The following is a 22051-nucleotide window of genomic DNA, read 5'->3' as shown; positions in this document are numbered from 1 at the left end:
CAGACTCAATCAACTTCTAAAAAGAATTTATCCTAGTTCCATGACTTGGTTCTGAGATGGTGGTACAGTCGATTCCGGCACTACTATATTAGTCCAGCCTAGCAAGCAGTGGTGGTGTAAATCCCTGTTAAAGGAAAAGAAAAAGGGGTAGTACTTCTCACACTGTTAAAACTACTAGTTTGCCGGATTAATAATAGTATGTATCGGAATATCTGACAGTCCCCTTGCTCAGGTGAAAGCTTCCATACAGTCCTGAACTAAATAAAATCTTCTTTGTTTGATTTTAAATCTTACTAACTGCAAGTTTAAGGATATAGTTTCAAGCAAGATATGGATGACCGCGTGGACTACCGTCAGTCTTTTAGATCCTGGTTGCGATATAATAATAATAATAATAATAATAATAATAATAATAATAATAATAATAATAATAATAATAATAATAATAGTAATAGTAATAGTAATAGTAATAGTAATAGTAATAGTAATAATAATAATAATAATAATAATAATAATAATATATTTCTTTTTAAAAATCAAATGTATTTTCAAATTTGAAATTGAAAAATTTTATTACAATATTTATTAACTTTGTCTTAAAATTGTCAAGTCTTTTTTCAATAGCTTGCCACTTGGCTTAACCACATTGCAAACTACTATCCTTTATTATATATATATATATATATATATATATATATATATATATTTCTAATTATTATAATTATTATTATCATCATCATTAGTAGTATTTCTATATTTTGTTTTTAAATTTGATATTTAAATCAAATATATTTAAATTTATTTTACAATATTTGAAAATGATATATTCATGAAATAGTAAGAGTTCATTTAGAATTCTTCTACCGATGGATTTCTATTTTTAAGCTAATCAAAAAAAAAATCATTTAAATTTGAATTTAAATATCATATCAATTTTTTTGAATGAAGATATTTTTGTTATTCTTCCTTATCCTTGATTTTTTAAAATACAATGATATTTTTCCTTTAAGTTATATATTTAAATTGAAAGAAATATTTCAAAATCTATAAGATATTTCCTGCCTCCCCAACCCCCCCCCCCCCCCTCCCACCTCTATTTCTCTTTTTCCTCATTTATCTTCTTTTCATTCTTCTTTTTGTTAGTTTGTTATTTTTCTAACTTTTAAATTATTATTATTATTGCTACTACTACTACTATTATTAATATTACTCTTACTCTTACTACTATTACTATTGCTATTACTAATTATTATTGTTATTTTTATAATTATTATTATTATTATTATTATTATCATCATCATCATCATCATCATCATTATTAGTAGTATTTTTATCTTTTAATTTAATAAATAAATTAAATATATTTAAATTTATTTTACAATATCTAAAAATGATAAGTTTATGAAACAGTAATAGCCCCCCCCCCCAACTCCCCTCTATTTCTCTTTTTCCTCATTTATCTTCTTTCCATTTTTTTTGTTAGTTTGTTATTTTTCTAACTTTTTTTTTTATTATTTTTATTTATTATCATTATTATAATTATTATTATTATTGTTGTTGTTGGCCTTTTTAGGCTTATTTTTCCTTTTTTATTTGGAATGGCGACATTCTCTGGATCACTTAGCCACGCTTCATAATTAGAAAAACGAGCACCGTTTCGATGCAACAACAAGATCTTTTTTGTAACAAGTGGTTTTCTTGGTTGGTTAATTGGTCACTTCGACATCACCTGGTAGAAATTTCTTCTTAAACTTCAGAACTTCTTGTTCTTCGCTGGACGACTCGGATGGTAATGGCAGAGGAAGCCCCTACCCCGCCCCCACACTAAGAATGCAGGTGCCGCTCTTCGGGACTTTCTTTATTCTTTTTTCGTTAAACGAACAAATAGGTGGTCTTTTCGGAAATGTTAAACAAAAGTTTTCCTCTCGCATCTCATATTAAATACTAAAAGTAGAAAGGTATTAAGTCAAAAGTTTACACTTTGGATCTTCCCACTTTTAATAATATATGATGATATGATAAGGTGAATTATTTCCTTTTTTCTTTTTTGAAGGTCCAACTGCTGGAAGGAGTAACACCATTTGTTCATACTACTAAAAATGAGTTTTTAGGGAAAAAGTAAGCTCAAATCCTTTTTTTTCTTATTTTGATGATGAGATCCCTGCATCTTTCCTTTTGATAATCCATTAACTTAAGCTCATTTTCATAAACTCGCTACTTAGACTTCTGAATGAATTATTGTGATGGGAGAAACAACTCACAAGTTCATGTTTCATAATTACTAGGTTTTTGTGTCCTACTTTCTCCTTATGTGGTTTATAGATTTTTGGCTTTCAAGGAAGGTTGAAGCTTGTGATGTCTTAACTTTAATCCCAAAAAGAGCCCAACCATTGGTTAGATGGTCCGAAAATGATGTTTTCTTGACTTGCCGACAAACTGGTCAAACTAGTAACCAGATTCATGTGTTAGTACCACGTCTAGGATCTTAGAAAAGGGAAAGTTCAAAGAAGGCATCTTTGAGTACCTGTGCAAACACTTTGTAAAATGTTAGTAATGGATAAATATAAACAACAACAACAACAACAACAACAACAACAACAACAACAACAACAACAACAACAACAACAACAACAAAAAAACAACAATAACAACAGCAACAACAACAGCAATAACAACAACAACAACAATAATCACAACAACAACAACAACAACAATTAACAACAACAACAACAACAACAACAACAACAACAACAACAACAACAACAACAACAACAACAACAACAACAACAACAACAACAACAACAACAACAACAACAACAACAACAACAACAACAACAACAACAACAACAACAACAACAACAACAACAACAACAACAACAACAACAACAACAACAACAACAACAACAACAACAACAACAACAACAACAACAACAACAACAACAACAACAACAACAACAACAACAACAACAACAACAACAACAACAACAACAACAACAACAACAACAACAACAACAACAACAACAACAACAACAACAACAACAACAACAACAACAACAACAACAACAACAACAACAACAACAACAACAACAACAACAACAACAACAACAACAACAACAACAACAACAACAACAACAACAACAACAACAACAACAACAACAACAACAACAACAACAACAACAACAACAACAACAACAACAACAACAACAACAACAACAACAACAACAACAACAACAACAACAACAACAACAACAACAACAACAACAACAACAACAACAACAACAACAACAACAACAACAACAACAACAACAACAACAACAACAACAACAACAACAACAACAACAACAACAACAACAACAACAACAACAACAACAACAACAACAACAACAACAACAACAACAACAACAACAACAACAACAACAACAACAACAACAACAACAACAACAACAACAACAACAACAACAACAACAACAACAACAACAACAACAACAACAACAACAACAACAACAACAACAACAACAACAACAACAACAACAACAACAACAACAACAACAACAACAACAACAACAACAACAACAACAACAACAACAACAACAACAACAACAACAACAACAACAACAACAACAACAACAACAACAATAATAATAATAATAATAATTAAAAAATAAAACTCATCTTATGAACATCGGAGGCCTTGAAAAATCAACAGTAATTTCTTAATTGGCTACTTCTAACTTGCAAGATATAATGTATAATGTAAACTTGAATTTAAATTTCTGTCTTTTAAAATGGGGAGGACCCAAAAACCGACAGGGAGATTTTTTCATTGACCAATTTTAAATCCGCTAAAAATGCTAATATTCAAAACTAACGAAAATAGTATAAAATAATATGCACTATCCAAGTAGCAATAAATATGCCAAGATAATAAAAATAACCAAATAATAATAGCTAGTAACAAAACTTATTTAAAATTCTAGGGATAAAGTGTGTATAATTAATCCCACTAACTTAAAAGAAGTCATATAAAAACAAAACATACAGCGGCAATATCACTAAATAAAATAAGTCAAAACATAAAGTGTGTATAATCAATCCCACTAACTTAAAAGAAATCATATAAAACAAAACATACAGCAGCAACATCACTAAATAAAATAAATTAAAACATAAAGTGTGTATAATCAATCCCACTAACTTAAAAGAAATCAAATAAAACAAAAAATATAGCAACAACATCACTAAATAAAATAAATCAAAACATAGAGTGTGTATAATCAATCCATTAACTTAAAAGAAATCATATAAAATAAAATGTACAACAGCAACATCACTAAATAAAATAAATCAAAACAAGACCAAATAATGAACAAGGTGAAGATCGTCAGTGGACATTCACAAATAGTAGCTAACAAGAAGAGCAACTCAATAAGTAACAAAAATCTAAAATCAGTCCCAAACAAAATGGGTCAATATATGAACAACAATGATAATAAAAAAAATAATAACAATATTAAGGATAATAATTACAAGATTCATATAACTGACGAACAGTGATGAAATAACAATAATAAGGATAAGCTAACAGTTAAGTTAACTTTTGACAAAAACGAAAAACAAAACAAACAAAAAAATTCCTCAAAGTTAGTAATGAATTTCACCTAATATAATATCAATTCATTAGTGAAAACATCACATGAAGAAACAGTGAAATGCATAGCACCAAAGACATACACCGTTAAAATAATTCCTAATAACTACACTAAAAGTTGTAAACAAGATTATGCTACCAAAACAGTAAATTCGACCAGCCAAGTAGCTCATGTTGTACCTTAATTTTGAAAATTCAAACGACGCCTTAATGAAAATTGTAGATATATTCTTAAGTTTTAAAACAAACAAGAATCACCACAAAATACGTTTTGTACAAAAAGATATAATCAAAACACTAACAGTTGTACATGTGAGAGTTTTAAATCAAGAATCTGGACAGAACTTGTCCTATATTGCATCCTATTTTTGGACTCAATAACAACAGATTTAGACTCCAAAATAGATATAGAGTTGTAGGTACGTGATTTAGCTTTCCAAAACATATTTATTTTATTAAAAATAAAGTACTGTACAATGAGATATGCCAAAATTACTAACAGCTACATAATTTCAAAATCGAATTTGATTTACTTACCATAAGGGAGGGGTTGCTTTGTTCAAGATGAAAGGACAAGCTTCCTTGAAGACTTTGTAATGAATTATGATGTATAGAATATTCAGGGTTTTCCTTATCTTTAAGGAGCTGAAAGTTGGGGAGGAGGTCTCGTGGCCTGGAGAAATGGAAAAGGGAAAAAGGTTGGTGGTTTGTTTGGTTTGATTTCGATGGAGAAGAGAGTTGTTTGGAGGTGTGATCAGTGTTGTTCTAGCTTAGAGTTGGCTAGAAATAGAGAAAGGGAAAGAGAGTTGTGTGGTTTAGGAGTGGCGGCAGCTAGAAAGATAATTAAGAGAAGAGAATCGAGAGAGTGATCTTGTTTGCTTTATGCAATATAGTATATGTATGTGGAATTGTTTTGGTGGAAATAAGATGGGATGCTGGAAATTATAAGTGGGGTCCGTTGGGTATTATTGAGTAAATGGAGAAATTGGTATTTTTGTTAGTTGTATAGTTGTAAGGGAAAAGGGAATGGGCATGTGGTAGGTAATGAATTGTAGTAAATGGTGTTGTAAAATTGATTGTTGTTGCCACGTGTATGGTGTGGTGAAAATTGAGCAAAGAAAAATTGGGGTCGGTTAGTGTGTGTTAGGAAGTGTTTAGGAATGATTTTGGGTTTTTGTAATGGGTATATGAGAATTGGAATTGTTGTTATAGAAAGTGGCTAAAAAGTACTTTAAAATGAGTCAAAATGGGTTAGATTAATTAAAAAAAGGGCCAAATAATTTCAATTATAGCCAATCGAATTACAAATTTAACCGAACAAATTTAATTAGTGGATTCGGCTACAATTTAAATAAGATGAATTTACTAATTAGTTAACGAGCTTCTTAATTTTAACAAAGTAAAATAATTAACTTAATTTTAAACTAATTAACTAAAAATATAACCATAATTAAACTAACCTAATCAACATAATATTTAGTTAAAAAATATATATTTTGAGATGATTTTCAAATACTCACAAGAGATAATAATTATATAAATAATTATATAAAATATATATATATCATTCCAACATTAAAGAAAATGACAAAATAACTTGAAAATATTTTCTTTTTTAGATTATTTTTTTAAAAAAATAATTACTTCAAATTATTTAAAATTGATGAAGCTCGATAACTAATTTAGATTATGGAAGGTCAAAATTGGGTGTCAACAGTCTTCATGAACAATTGAACGCTCTAATCGTTTGAGTGTTATGTTCATTAAGACCAAAATCTCTGTTGATATCTATGGTTTTGTCGAACAGGATAATAATGTCAAAGCATTACGGAAGGCTATTGATGAATAGTTTGAAACTTCAGATAAGACACTTGCCAACACCTTAATTATGAAATTCTCATCTATGAGGCTCACCAGTGTGAGAGGTGTGCGTGAACACATCATGAAAATGTGAGACTTAGCGACTCAGCTAAAGATTCTTGAAATCGAAATATCTGAAACTTTTCTTGTCTATTTAAGATCTCTTATAACATACATGAGGTTAAAAGATATATTAATTAATTTATGGCCATGTGTGTTCAAGAGGAGGACCGACTGCTGATGAAAAATGCAGAAAGTGCATTTATGACTATTCAAGAAAACAAGACCAATCAAGTCAATAAAAATTGGAAAGGAAAGGCTCCATTTGAAACTAACATCAAGAAAGAATCTAAGCATGGCTTTTGTAGAAAGAAGCGACACATAAGGAAGGATTGTGCCAAGTTTCAATATGGCTTGTCAAGAAAAGTACTTTAATCTCTCTTGTTTGTTATGAACCTAATATAACACGTGGTGGATTGATTCTACTTCTACAATTCATATTATGAATTTCTTGAAGAATTTAAGAAATTTGTGGAAACCAGTGGGAGCTGAGCGAAGCATCTATTCTGGAAACAAGATGCAGTCGCATATGAAAGTTATTGGGACATGCAATATAGTTCTTAGTAGTGGTTTTATTTTAGAGTTAGAAAAGACTTTTTATGTTCCTAAATTTTCTAGAAATTTAATTTCAATATCAAGACTTGTACCTTTGGGATATTCCTTCTTTTTAGAAGGTTATTCCAAACTATTTTATGAGTCTAAACTTTTTGGATATGATACATTGTCTGATGATATTTTCTCTCTTAATTTACAAAATGATTTCACTCATAATGTTATGCATGTCCAAGCTAGTACTAAATAATATGTTATGAATGAAGATTCTTCTATCTTATGGCATCGGAGATTGGGACATATCTTCATAAATAGAATTAAGAGATTATGTCACGATCAGGATTCAGGTGTGATGACACTCGCCTAACTCACCAAGACGAGTCAGCCTAAGAGTCTAAACAATTCAAAATAATCGGAAATAAAAGCAGAAATGTATAGGCTAACATAATATAAATAAGGATAAGGAGAGAGTAAATTCTACACTATCCAAGACTTGATGTCACATGTATATGCCACTATTTCAACAGAAATGGAAAAGATATAGTATATATGTCTCAGTTCTCAAGTAGAACAAAACATAAAGTAATAAACATCGAGAGTCTGCCGAAGAGGACAAGCTGCTACCTCTCAAGCGTCCAGAAGCTTAGACCAGTCAAAGAGTACTATGAGCAGGAGGTGCTAGGCGTACATCCTACACAAATGTAGAAGTAAGGGGTGAGCACCAATAATACGGTACTCAGTAAAATGAAAACTAAAACCTAAGTAAAGCAATGCGGAAACGGGTACTTCTGACATTCCAACCACAATTCTCCATAACTACACACTTGTACTCAGACAACCCAATTTATATGATTTATGTCACAATGGCACTAAAATACTGGACAATCCACAATAGAAGCACCAATACATTCTCACCACTATACTCAGACAAACACATATAATCTCACGTCATAATCAATCACAGAAATAAAATGAATGCGAATGCAAATGCAATGTCAAATATCGTGATGCATGTCTGTCCTACGATACATATCTGCTGATCGGCCTCATATAGACTACGTATTCCCTGAAAATGACCTCGGCCAATATCTGCTGGAAAAACCCTTGGCTATAATATCCGTCGAAAGAAACCTCAGCCGTCGGAAGAAACCTCGGCAAATCACCTCGATCGGTAGAAACCTCGGTCCCAATATCCAATACCTTACTCATATCATTTCTCAGCCATCACAATGCAGTATATGCACAAATAAAGAGTGAAGCAAGATAAACATTCACAATATGTCATATAGACTACAATCACACAATAGATCACTGTCTTGAAATCCACAACACTTAGACGATTAATCCCTATTCAAATCCACTATTACTCTTCAACTCATATAATTCAATTCAATTTAATGACTCAACACATCCTAATCACCTCACATAGGAAATACAAGGTTCAACATACTTAACAAAGGTTAGAATTTCACTTGCCTTAGCCAAAAAGTCACGAACAATTTAAAATCACCACTTTTTCTCTCCGATGATATTCCAAATCACCACAATCCAATAGTTTCCCATGAAAAATTCTCTTGAAATTCGCCTCCACCGAGCTTAGAATATCAAAAATGGAGGAATTTGTCCCTAATCCTGTCTTTTTGAAAAAGGCACCGTTCAGATCGAATTTGTTCTCCGCGAACGCGGACAACTTACTCCGCGAACGTGGAGACAGCAGAGACATACCTCCGCGAATGCGGAGAAGGGACTTGGTACACTCTGTGAACGCGTCCTGTCCTCCACGAATGGTGAGAAGGAAAATTTCACACTCCGCGAACGCAAAAAGGGTGCTGTGAATGTGGAGAAGAACTCACCATATAGCAGATTTTGACAAGTTTTAAAGTGACGGAATAGACCCTCGGGATTCGTTCAGAATCTCATGCACAGAAATCATATGTGCAACCCTACTAAATTCGACGTTTCAGACTCAATGGAATCATCAAAATTCGAATTCGATGCCTCCTCGACCCGAAATCTGATAAGTCGTGACTAAATTATTTTCAGCACTTGAAATACCCAAAATACCTCTGGGACCTCCAAAATATTAAAATGAAGTCATTTCTATTGTTAGAATCACCTCCCAAAACCATTAGAACGATCAGAAATCAAATTTGAGTACCCAAACCTCAAATGTTGACCAAAATCAAACTTGAATCAAACTTTAACTCAATTTCCAACTTCGGACCTAAATTCCACGTTTTAACTCTAAATTTGATTCCGACAGTTCTCCTAGGACAATTTCCACATTCCGGAGCTGATGAAATTGATAGAATTCCATTCTGAGACTTGAAACTCCGAATGACTTTGAATTTTTCACAACTTAAGCCTCTAAAATTCATTTCTCAAGCAAAATCTCAACTTTTCACAAGATTTTCAAAATCTAACTTTCAAACCCAAACAAAAGTGATTCGGGAAAACTAACGGGAGAGATAAAACAGTAATTTTATCAAAAATACAAAATATGACCTTCAGGGTCATTACAGATTAGTAAATGATAGAGTACTTAGTACTTTAGATTTTGCTGATTTTGATACTTTTGTGGACTGCATTAAAGGCAAGTAGACCAACAAGTCAAACAAAAGTGCCAAGAAGAGTTCAACTATATTAGAAATCATACATTCAGATATATGTTGTCCAGACGCGTATAGTCAGAAATACTTTATGACTTTTATAGATGATTATTCACGATATATGTATCTCTACATGCTTCATAATAATAGTTAAGCATTAGAAGCCTTTAAAGTTTTCAGTTTCATATTACTTTTACTTTTCTTGCTTAGTCCACCTATGATACCTATTGGATACCTATTGTTTTGGTACTCATACTACACTCTGCATCTGTTTTCGTGATGCAGATTCGAGCACCAGCTACCAGCGTTGAGATCGACCTTGCAGCAGTCTGATTCGGAGATGAGGGTAAGCATATGGCGTTTTGGACATTACCTGTCTCTTTCTGTACATAACTGACTAGTCTTTTACTTTTTGAGACAATGACTAGTCTTTTACTTTTTGAGATAAGTTTTTATTTCTGTGGTCCACTCTTGAGGCTTGTATTCATTTTGTAGTAGCTGTGTACTTGTGACTTTTATGTTCTGAGAGAGATCTTTTATTGAGTATATATATTTTGGTTTGCTTCCACCTTGAATATTCTTTATTTCTGTAAATTGATTATTCTTGTATAGTTTATATCCTTAATCTTATTACTGGTAGTTCCAAAATATGGGTCGGCTTATCTACTGGTGGGTTATAATAGGTGTCATCAAGACTTGACGAATCGAGTCATGACATTTCTTTAATATGAGCCACATGAAATGAAGAAATAACATTTTAAGATGTATTTTTCCATCATATTGATATGAATTTTTTTTTGTAATTTATAGCTTTTTTCATATAGTTTTTGGATCTCTAGATTTTTATTTTAAAATATTCATTTATTGTTATCTAATTTTATTTTGAAAATTAGTTAAATTGACTCTCGAAAAGCACAACATGACAATTAAAAAAGGAACGGAAAATGTAACAACTAAAATTTAATCATTATTTTTGAATGAGAGATAAGGGAAGGTGATTAATAAGAATTTAAACGGAACTAATCCCTCTCTATTTGGATACTATTGGATACTATATTTATTAGTATATAAATAAAATATGTTGTTTTTGAAATGTTTAGGAAGTTCTAATATTAATGCAAACATTTTTTAGAAAATGAGTAATCACATAAATTCTCTAAAATAAAAGATTTTTGCTAAATACATACTTGAGTAATATAATTTTATTGAGTCAATGAAATAGTTAAAATGAGTATCTTTTATTTTGTAAAAAAATAGCTTAAAAGAAAAAAAGAAATCATTTCGACCAAATTTAATAAAAAATTATTTAAATTAGTTGGTTGACTTTTTATATGAAACATTAATAATTGAGTGACGGAAGGGCATACCTCAAGGGGCACCAATCTCCCCCGGCACATCTCGATCGGAAAAGAATCAAGAGAAAAAGAAAGAATCGCTTTTGAGTTATAAAATAAAATTAAATAACTTTTTAAATAAATTATCATAAATTGAATAACTTTTAGATTATAAAATAAAATTAAATTACTTTCTAAATAAGTTGAGTGAGTATGTGAGATATTATCTCTAAACTTTGTATTAAATCAACCAAATAAAAAGAAGTAAATATCAATTTGTCAATTTATTGATTCTTCTTAATGACTAATAAAGAATTACTTTACTACTTGTATAGAAGAGGCTAGAACAAGAATAACGACATATCTGCTTCTAATCGATGGCTTTTTTGAAACTTTTGTAATTTCTTCATTTTAATTTATTTGTTTTATTTTTTTAAATTTATTACATATTTGAATATTACCTAAAAATTACTATAAATCACCGCTTCAAATACATATAAAATAATGTAAGAAGAAGCGTTCATGGCATAAGGAGGATAGCAAGCGTTCAGACCACTGGAATTTTGTGGACATCTGTTTCCGGTAAACCCTAATACTTTCCCCAAATCAAAAAAAATAAAAAACATCAACTTTAGTATTTGTAAATTGGGCTTTTGTTTCTTCTCCAATTGGAAAAATCCCTTTTTCAATTGTTCTTTACATTGTTTGGTCGTTTTTGACATCGTTTGCTTTTGATTTGGTGTCTTGAAATATCCCCAATAATCTTCTTTCAGTTAACTTTAGCATATCAGGAAACTTAATACTAAGTAATATCAGTAGCAACTGAGTGATTTCTTGGTCTACCTGGGATTATTAATAAAGGGTGAATTTAGCTTGCAAAGGATGAGGTATGATAATCCTCATGCCAAAAACTAACTTTTTTTTGGCATAATACATAAATATTCTCTTTAACTTGGTCTCAGCTCACATTAGATGCCCTGTACACTTAATCTTGTATGAAGTTGAATAAATAAATACACACGTCATACGTTGCATCCTACGTGGCAATTTTTGTCCTATGCGTATCAAGTCATGTAGGATTCATGTGTTTATTTAATCAATTTTATACAAGTTTATTAAGTGCCTATTTGTTCACACCCAAAGTTGGACAACATAAATGTGAAATGAGGCAAGTCAAGGGTACATTTATGTATTATGCTATTTTTGTTTGATGACCGTGGTGTTTGGGCCAGCTTTCGCCTTTCGCTTGCCTTGACTAATTCTACATGATATCTGTCACCTCTCACAGTAATAGGTACTGGGTAACTCTGTCCAACGAGAATAGAACAGACAAATTGATATTCTTATGTTCTAATAGTACTTGTGGCTGAAAAATCAACTCTTATTCCAATTGTATATCAAGTTATTTAGCAATTTTTATTAAAAATAATGAACTATTTTTGTTTGTTTTGAATATTAGTTAAGTATCTTGAAATGTTGTTTCACAGAAAAGGATCTGATTTAAAGCATTCTGAATATTTTGCATTGAAATGTTACCTCTTGAATTCAGATTGTGATTAAGTTGTTCATCTGTCGAGAAATAAAAGCTGTAACTTTTGCATTCTGCATCAGAACTTTGGGGAACAACTAATGAATAGCGGACAAAAAATCCTTGGTGGAGGGGTTCAGCATGTGTTGGACTATCTGAGGCGAATGCAAGCTGAAAGTCCAGCATTTTTCTATGCTGTTCAGGGTGATAATGGATCTTCTAATGGAAACATTTTTTGGGCCGATGCAACTGCCAGAATGAACTATCATTACTTTGGGGATAGTATCAAATTGGATACTTCCTATCGAGCTAACGGCTGTTGGGTACCTTTTGCTACTTTCACTGGCTTAAATCATCATGCACAGCCTGTTCTTTTTGGATGTGCTTTGATTTTTAATGAGTCTGAAGCCTCACTCGTCTGGCTCCTGCAAACTTGGCTTCAAGCGATGTCTGGACAGAAGCCTGTTTCCATCACAACTGACATTGATCAGCTCATACAGATGGCTGTTGCTCACGTTCTGCCAGAAACTCACCATCGTCTTTGTAAATGGAGCATACTTCGAGAAACCAAGGAGAAGCTGACTAACGTATTTCAAACACATCCAACCTTTGAAACTGAATTTATGAAGTGCGTTAATGCAAGTGAGACAATCGAGGAATTTGAATCTCAGTGGAAGTCATTCCTAGAAAGATATTACCTCACGGATAATGAATACCTTCAATCAATTTATAGTGCTTGCCGTCATTGGGTTCCTGTTTTCATGCGCGAGACATTTTTTGGGGATATTTTAAGTGATGAAGACAATGATGCCAAAAACACTTTCTTCAATGGGTATGTGGATGCTTCTACCACTATCCAGACGTTGATTAAACAATATGAAAAAGCCCTTACAATCTGGCACGAAATGGAATTAAAAGAAGATCTTGACTCTACTAATACTACACCAGTTCTAAAGACACCATCGCCTATGGAAAAACAAGCAGCTAATCTCTATACTAGGAAGGTTTTCATAAAATTTCAAGAGGAGCTGGTTGAGACCCTTGCAAATCCTGCAACTAAAATTGATGAATCCAGAACAATCACAACATATCATGTTGCAAAATTTGGGGAAGAGCACAAGGCGCACACGGTTAGGTTCAACACATTTGAGTTGACAGCAAACTGTAGCTGTCTAATGTTTGAATTTTCAGGTATAATTTGTAGACATGTGTTATCTGTGTTCAGAGCCAAAAATGTTCTTACGCTTCCTTCTCAATACATTTTGAAACGTTGGACACGAAATGCCAAGAGTGGCAGTGGAAGCACTTTAGAGGAACATCGTTTAGCGTTACCTAGCAATTCTCAGGAGTCTTTAACTATGCGTCATAATAGTTTGCGACAGGAGGCAATTAAATTTGTAGAAGAAGGGGCGAAATCTATTCATAGTTACAATGTTGCAGTGAATGCTCTGAAAGAGGCTGCAAAAAAGGTTGCTGCTGCAAAGAAGAAAAACACTAACAAAACTCTGGTGAACAACATAGTAAATGGATGCAATCAAGGAGTGGATGAAGGAGTTATTGATCAAGCAGATTCAGATCAATCCAAGGTGAGTTTTCATTAAGAGTTCCTCACTTTCTATGATCTGAATTTGGTCCTTCTAATGATATTTCATGTCTTTGTGTTTGTGATCAATTTTTTGCTATACAACCATGCCCAATTCTACTTTTGACCTATTCCAGTCCAATTGGCTTTTAGTTTCAAAGTAATACTGTAATATTATGAGATTTCAAGTCTCTCATGCGTAGACCACCCATATTCTTGTCAAGAGTGATAGTGCTCCATTTCTCTAGGTTGAATGTTTTTTTATACTTGTTGCTGTGCCATAAAAATCTCTACGTAGCTTATCCAGTTTCCTTGAGACTTGTAGGGAAGAGGACATAAGGACATCATACTGGTGGGTAAGGCGTCCAACACACTATTAATAAGTACCAATCTCCCATCCAATTATAAGTATTGCCTTATCTAGTTATACTTTTTTTTTCCGAAATAGAAGCAGAAGTTGATTCAGCGCCGAGGGATAGCCCCAAATAAATAGTAGGCAAATGACTAATGAAACATCCAAGAAAGTCTACTGCAAGTAGCTAGGATTAGGGACGCCATATACTGAAAAAGTTGACTGTGGAGAAATTGATGTGAAGTTTCTAGGTAGCTTCAAAAGCCAACAGGATAACCCTTAGGAAAAGAGTCTGCAAGATCTCAACATCACATAGAATCACTACGTCATCTGTGAAGAAAATATGAGAGATACATCAGACTGTCATCCAAATTTGATGGACAAAAACCTCTAATCCACCCCTTGTGGACAGTAATGCTAAGCATATTACTTAGACCTAACATAGCCAAGATAAAGAGGAATGGAGATAAAATATCACCTTGTCTTAGACCTTTCTGGGAAGGGAAGAAACCTTATTGAGAACTGTTAATGAGAATGGAGAATCGGAAGAACAGCCACATACTGGAATTGGAGTAGAATCAATGGGGACTCGGAGGTCCTCTGCAGGACCTAGGAATAGAATAGGCAGGATGAGCTATTCCGTGGATATGCAAAAAGAGATCCAATTTATCCATTTTTTTCTGAAACCCATATACTTGAAAAGAGATAAGAGGAAGTTCCAGTTCACATGATCAAGGGCCTTTTCAATGTCAAGTTACAAAGAATATCCGGAAGGCCTCATCGAGTTCTGGAATCTAGACACGTGTTTGGCACCAAGAGATGCTCTGTAATTTTTCACTCTTTAAGAAAGGCCATCCGATTGGAAGAAATAAGGTTCCTTATCACCTTCTTAAGCCTGCCCGCTAAAACTTTAGTGGGAATTTTATAGGAACTGCCTGTAAGACTGATAGGCCTAAAGTCTTGTACCTCTTTTTTTTTTTTTTTTTTTTTTTGGATAAGGGTAACTGTGAATTCACACCAAAAACCTCATCAAGTAGAAGCTGATGGGGTGGGATTTACAACCCCAAAGGGCATCATATAGGAATAGGAGGCTTCACAATTGCCATATGAAATCAACTAAACTATCATCCTATGAAATCAACTAAACTATCTATTTTCCCCACTATATCATGTTTATACCAAAAATACAAAAGACTTAATACTCTTCATCTTGATCTTCTAGAAACAGCTAGCTTTTCCATCATGACATCTTACGTTTCTCTCTTTCCAGAATGTCCACCAAACACATGCTGGGATACTTCTCCACCAATCTTTTTGTGATCCTCTTCTTCCCACTCCTTCCCAGATTTTCAGCATGCCAAAGGAGGTCCTTGGCATTACCCAACCATCCCAAGGTTACAGAGAACATGTTCCACAGATTTACAGCTGTTTTGCAATGTATGAATAAGTGACTATTTATCTCTGCCTCTTGCTCACACATAAAACACCTTGAGCAAATCTGAATACCTCTTCTCTTCTCTGTAGTACTTCGTGTGTTAAACAGGCTCTCCTAATCACCAACCAGATGAAGCATGAGATTTTATGTAGTATTTTAACCTTCCAAATCAGTTTCCAGGGACATTTTGTTATCATTGTCTGGCTGAAATTCAATCTCCAGTAACATGATTTCACGGTAAAAGACCCCTTGTTTGTAGTTTCCAAATTGGCAAATCAGAATCTACAGTTACTCCTGGGAAAGCATTTAGAATCTGCAGAAAATCTTCTACTCTATTTATTTCCCAGCATTCAGGGCCCTCCTAAAATTTAAGTTCCACCCTTGAGGATGTGCCACCTTATCCATCTGTTGCAAGCTCAAGATGTATAGGTCTGGAAAAGTAGTCCTCAGATCCTCTTCCCCAATCCACAGTTCATTCCAGAAACTTGTCTTTTCCCCATCCCTAATTCTGTACTTCAGGTTGTTATTGAAAGAGGACCACAATCTTCTAATTGTTTTCCACACAGAGCATCCAAAAGTACCAGTCACCTCCTCAGTCGTCCAACTATTCTGAAGCCCATATTTCATGAAATGAATCTCCTCCATAGTGCCATATCTTCACAACAGAATCTCCATAACCATTTCTTCAGTAGACTTGTACCTCTTTGATGCCATTCTTTTTAGGTAAGAAAGTAATAAAAGTGGCATTAAATCTCTTGAAAAAATGTTCCTGATGATGGAAGTAGTTCATGGCATTTAGAAAATCCTGACGAATTGTACTCCCAACTTTTTTGGTAGAAGCACATAGTAAACCCATCTGGCCTGAGGGCTTTGTACCCCTCACTCGTTAGTACACTAAGGATTCATCTTCCAAGAATGGTTGCATCAAAGCTGAATTGTCTTCATGAAAGATAACCGGAGGACTCCTGTGAGACCAAGGAAGTCTCAATGGATCAGATTCTCTATAAAGAGCAATGTACAAGGCAATGATTCTACATTATTATGGATTCTTAATCTGTGATAATAAATACATGAGAGAGGTTATGTGATTGCTTCTATGGTGGGCATTGACCATTTTTTTTTGGAAAAAATCTAGTATTGTTGTCCCCCTGTTTCAATCAAAGACTTTTAGGTTTTTGTGTCGATGGAGTCCTCTTGTTTATCAAGACTTGAGGTCCATATACAAACCAGCTTGTTGAATCAAGTCTGAATCAGAGAGATTCTTATTTTCAGCAATGTTGTCAAAGTTTAGACTATCCTCTGGAATAGAAGATTCCCTTGACTCTTAAAAGGCCTGTCTATTGTAACTCTTGATAAACAAAAGACTTTCTATTGTTACTAGATTGCATTATTATCAGGATAAAAATTTCCAGGAAGTGAAGCTGCTATTTTATTTTTAGAATGCCAATTATTAGCTTTAAAGTTTGAAATGTGGGTATAGAACACATTTTTTAAACTGAGGAAGTGCATCTCTTTTCAACTGTGATTCACATTTAGGCGTTAACCTTGAAGGGTGTGTTGGAATTTCATTCAGTATAGAATATGATAGGACTCTTTTATTCAAAGAAGACTAGCACAAAAGCAATCAGGATAAAAGTTCCAATAACCTAAGCTGCCAATATATGGTATCAGAATGACATCCATATTTTAATTGAAAGAACTACATTGTAGGTAGTATACTAATGAATAGGTATTGGTAGCATGAGAAGTACTGTACTTATCTCTCTCTTAAAATTTTCCGCACTCACCTATGCCATCCCTGTAGGTAGTTGGATGTTAACTCCCTATGTAGTCATTTACTCCATCCCTGCATGTATCCAGTATATGCTGTTCCCACATTAGAGTGCTCCAAAATCAATCAGACATTTAGAATAACAAACTGATAGAAAAAAAGAGTGACAAATGAGAATAGATATTCAAAGATGAGTGCAGGGCTCGTCATATAAGACTGGACAAATTGGAATTATCACGTTAGACAAAGTCGCATCTCCTTGTTTTTTGGTGCAATGTAAACTTCTTGAGTTCATTGCTTATTCAACAGTGGCGTTGACTTGTAAATATCCTTAAAGCACCTTTTGATTGTGGACTTCTTAATACAAATACCTTTTATCCTAAAATTGATTTCTCCCTACCTAAAATCATTGTATTTGTCTTGAATTTCTCGATTGATTTTGGTCAAAGTACTATAAATTGACTGACATATCCGGTATAGATCCCACACCCAACACCCACACCCACATCCACACCCACACCCACAACTAAGTCGTGTCTATACGAGTGCGGTACCAAAAGTGAAGAGTCTGCGCAACTTAGGTTGGTTGATTAGTTGAAGGGCATAAGTATTATAGTGAGAGTCCAAGTTTTTGTGAGAAATATATTGTTGAGTTGTGTATCTACATCATTACACAAAGACCCAATTTATAGACATTACAATACAATCCTTTATCAAGTAGGATACTATTTACTATATCTGTTCCTACTACTATTCCTATTCCTATTTCTATTCTAAGTAGGATTGTATATACCTATTTCTATTCTAACACTCCTCCTCAAGCTAGTGCATACAAGTCATATGTACCTAGCTTGTTACAAATGTAATTAATGCGAGGACCCATAAGGGACTTGGTGAGATATCTGCTAGTTGATCACTTGACTTCACAAAATTGACAGTTAATTTCAACGTGATTAGTTTTCTCATGAAATACTGGATTTAATGTATAATTGCCAGTCAATCTCAATGTTCTGTCTTCTCATGAAATAATGGATTTGATGCATAATGTCGATAAAATACAGAGTGATAAATTTCTAAATTGCATTGTTGAACTTCCTAAACCAAGCTTGAGAAGACTGTTTCAGATGACCATAGAGTGACTTACGCAATCGATATACAAGGCTACCAGACTCCCCCTGAGTAATAAAATCAGGTGGTTGCTCCATATAGACTTCTTCCTTGAGATCATCGTCGAGAAAAACATTCTTAATGCCCAACTTACTAAAAGGCCAGTGGAGAACGACAACCATAGATAGAAAAAATGACATGCTATTTTAGCCAAGGGAGAGAGAACATTACTCTAATCTAGCCCGAATATCTGAGTATATTCTTCTTTTTTTGGCAAAAGTAATTTGAAACAGAAAGAAAACACTGCACAAAAAACTTAAATCTGTCAACACAATGCAATGCTTGCTGGAAAGTGCTCGAAATCTATATAAAATATATGGATTGTCTCGAAATCAAGAGATGAGTAGATCTTAAATAAGAAATTCACTGTAAAACTAGTCAGAGCATGCTCATGCGCCGGATTATTAGATTTGATGGCTGAAAGTACTCATAATCGAAGAAATAAAATTATATGGATAGGGTCGGAATGATGGCACGACTCTACGCAAATCAGACTTGAGGAGTCACCGGAAAGATACATGGAACTACGCAAATCAAATCTGAGGAGTCACCGAAAAGACACGGTGTTATGCAACTCTAATATGAGAAAGTAGTTCGAAAAGCTTACTGTACTACGCAAATTAAATATGAGAAGTAGTCTGGAGAGATGCACGGTGCTACTTAAATCAGATATGAGAAAGTAGTCCTCGAAAGAATGGCATGGTGCTACACAAATTAAATATGAAAAAGTAGTCATCGAAAAGATGGCACGGTGCTACACAAATAATACATAAGAAAGTAGTCTCCAGAAAGATGGCATGGTGCTACACAAACTAAATATGAAAAAGTAGTCACCGAAAAGATGACAGGGTGCTACACAAATTAGATATAAGAAAGTAGTCACCAAAAAAAATGGCACGATGCTACACAAACACTGACGGATATGGGGTTGATATAAAACAACCCTAGAAAATCATCGGAAATTGATGCACAGTGACTTATCTGATTGAGTTTTCTTTTCCTGAATATGGGGTTCATGTATATATCATTAGCTCTACTTTTGTTAACATAATCAATGGTCAGACGGGTGGCATATATGGGTCATAGCCTCTCGCTGGCAGTGGAAGCTTTTTTGATTTTCTACCAAGATCGCAGAAACTCTGATACCATGTGAGAAATATAAGAGAAATATATTGTTGAATTTTGTATCTATATTATTACACACATACCCTATTTATAAACACTAAAATAAAATCTTTTACCAAGTAGAATACTATTTACTATTTCTGTTCCTACTACTATTCCTATTCCTATTCTAAGTAGAATTGTATATACCTATTTCCATTCTAACTTCATAATTAAACTGGGAAACGGGAGTAGTTTTATATATTGTATGGGTCATGAGGTCAAGTTCTTTTTGCCAACCAATCTATATACCATATAAATTCATTTGAATTTAATGATAGCTCTGGACATTATGATAGTCCTGATTGTCAGATTGATATTGATATTATGAACCAGAACATTTCCCCCCTAAGCTATGATTTGGCTATGGTGTTTTGAGTTGGCCAATAAATACTATGTGCTTTTGTCAATAAACCTTCCCTTCAGCTTCTTTTCTGTTTGAATCTATGGTTGTGAGAAACGCTATGTTGAACAACTGGGAAGGATCTCTTGTCAGCATAAAAACGCTGTACTTTTTGTATCGCCTCCTCTATTATGTCATTCTTCAGTATTTGTTAGTTGCATCCAGGATTGAGAGAATTAAGATGAATTTCCACCAAGATGAGTTGGAGAATTCTGGGAGAAACCATATCCTTAGCCCAGATCAATGAGGAAAATAATAATCCTCTCATCGGGGATGCAATTCCCAAATACGGAATAAATGAGGCACTGGAAGTGCTTTCTCCAAAACTTTGTGGTAATGGAAATTCTGAAATCTCGGATCTAGAAAGCAAAATATAAAAGATGATAGTTATTAGAAATTTAAGTGTCATGCTATGCATAAAAGGTTGCCTATTTTCTTTAATTATTGCTTTCTTCGAGTTCATCTTTACCCTTCTGACTTAACAAGTGTTTCAGTTGATAAAAAATGTTAAATTCAATCATATCTGATAGGAACAAAATACTAGATGGACACAGGAAGATTTAGTATATTAGGTGCGTGTTCCGGGAACTAGTAACTTTTGCACTGAATGTGTATTTGATTGAGAAATTCATTAAATATATAAGAACTATTAGTTAGGAACCCAGTAACAAAGTGGACTGTTAGTCTAACGGTAGAAATGTTACCTGCTAAGCCTTCTCTTGACACTGGTTCGATTTCCCTCAGTCACTTTTATATAAAGAACTTCCATTATAAATAACTTCACTTTTGCTTCTCTTACAACATGCTATTTTCTGTTCTTTTCTTATTTGAGATTGCTCGGACCGTAAACTTCAGATCTTGTATTCGTCTCTGGAGGAACAATGTCAGTTATTAATGAAAGAGATATGTATCCGGATTATGATGGTAGTTTTAGCCTGCTACTGTAGTGGACTTACGTACGTCTGTTTCTTTCTTTTGGCAGGAAGAGAAGGAACAAAAGATCCGTGAACTGAGTACGGAGTTAGAGTGCTTAAATCAACAATCGGAAGTTTATCGTGCCAATTTATTAGCAGTTTTGAAAGACATGGAGGAGGAGAAATTAAAGCTATCTGTGAAAGTGCAAAATGCACGGCTTAGCTTAAAGGAGTGAATCCTTTCATTCATTTTTCTTGTTTCAAATGCTTGTGAATTTAGTTCTCATTTATGAGAAGCATGAAAAGATGAAATGTATATAGCCAGTCAGGTAGCATACTTTTCTTCACCTCCAGTAACGTTTCTTCACCTCCAGTAATGTTCAGTGCATTGTTGGATACTAGCCCTTGTGTACATTAAGCATAACATTAGAATTCCATCTGCATTTCTAACTATGTTGCTCAAACTCTTCAAAAATGTTGACTAGTGCATGTCGGATACTCTAAAAGTAGAGTATTTTGGAGAATCCAACATTGGTGTGGCAACAATTTTGGAGAGTCCGAGCATCATAGATTTCCAGTCCCTACTCGATCCTCTTTTTCTTGTACCATTCACACATGCTTATGTCCATCACTTCTTGCAACCTTTTCCAAGATGAAAATTAGACAGTATCC

At 33.6% G+C, this 22051-nt stretch overlaps 1 protein-coding gene across 2 annotated transcripts; it reads left to right on the top strand.

Moving 5' to 3' along the window:
* The first annotated feature begins 11433 nt into the window (after positions 1 to 11433).
* Positions 11434 to 21830, top strand: LOC129891323 (protein FAR1-RELATED SEQUENCE 9). Of its 2 annotated transcripts, none has more exons than XM_055966633.1 (3): positions 11434 to 11645; positions 12613 to 14177; positions 21448 to 21830. In XM_055966633.1, exons 2-3 carry the CDS (start codon positions 12693 to 12695, stop codon positions 21613 to 21615), a joined length of 1653 nt encoding a protein of 550 aa, XP_055822608.1. In that variant the 5' UTR covers positions 11434 to 11645; positions 12613 to 12692; the 3' UTR covers positions 21616 to 21830. The 2 variants fall into 2 exon arrangements, with proteins under 2 accessions (XP_055822608.1, XP_055822609.1); XM_055966634.1 differs by having other exon boundaries at positions 11435 to 11645; positions 12675 to 14177.
* The last annotated feature ends 221 nt before the right edge of the window (positions 21831 to 22051 follow it).

This window comes from Solanum dulcamara, chromosome 6 (assembly GCF_947179165.1).
Source record: "Solanum dulcamara chromosome 6, daSolDulc1.2, whole genome shotgun sequence".
Lineage (NCBI taxonomy): Eukaryota > Viridiplantae > Streptophyta > Magnoliopsida > Solanales > Solanaceae > Solanum > Solanum dulcamara.
The sequence above is the reverse complement of the archived record's forward strand: the minus strand, read 5'-3'. Positions and strand labels throughout refer to the sequence as shown.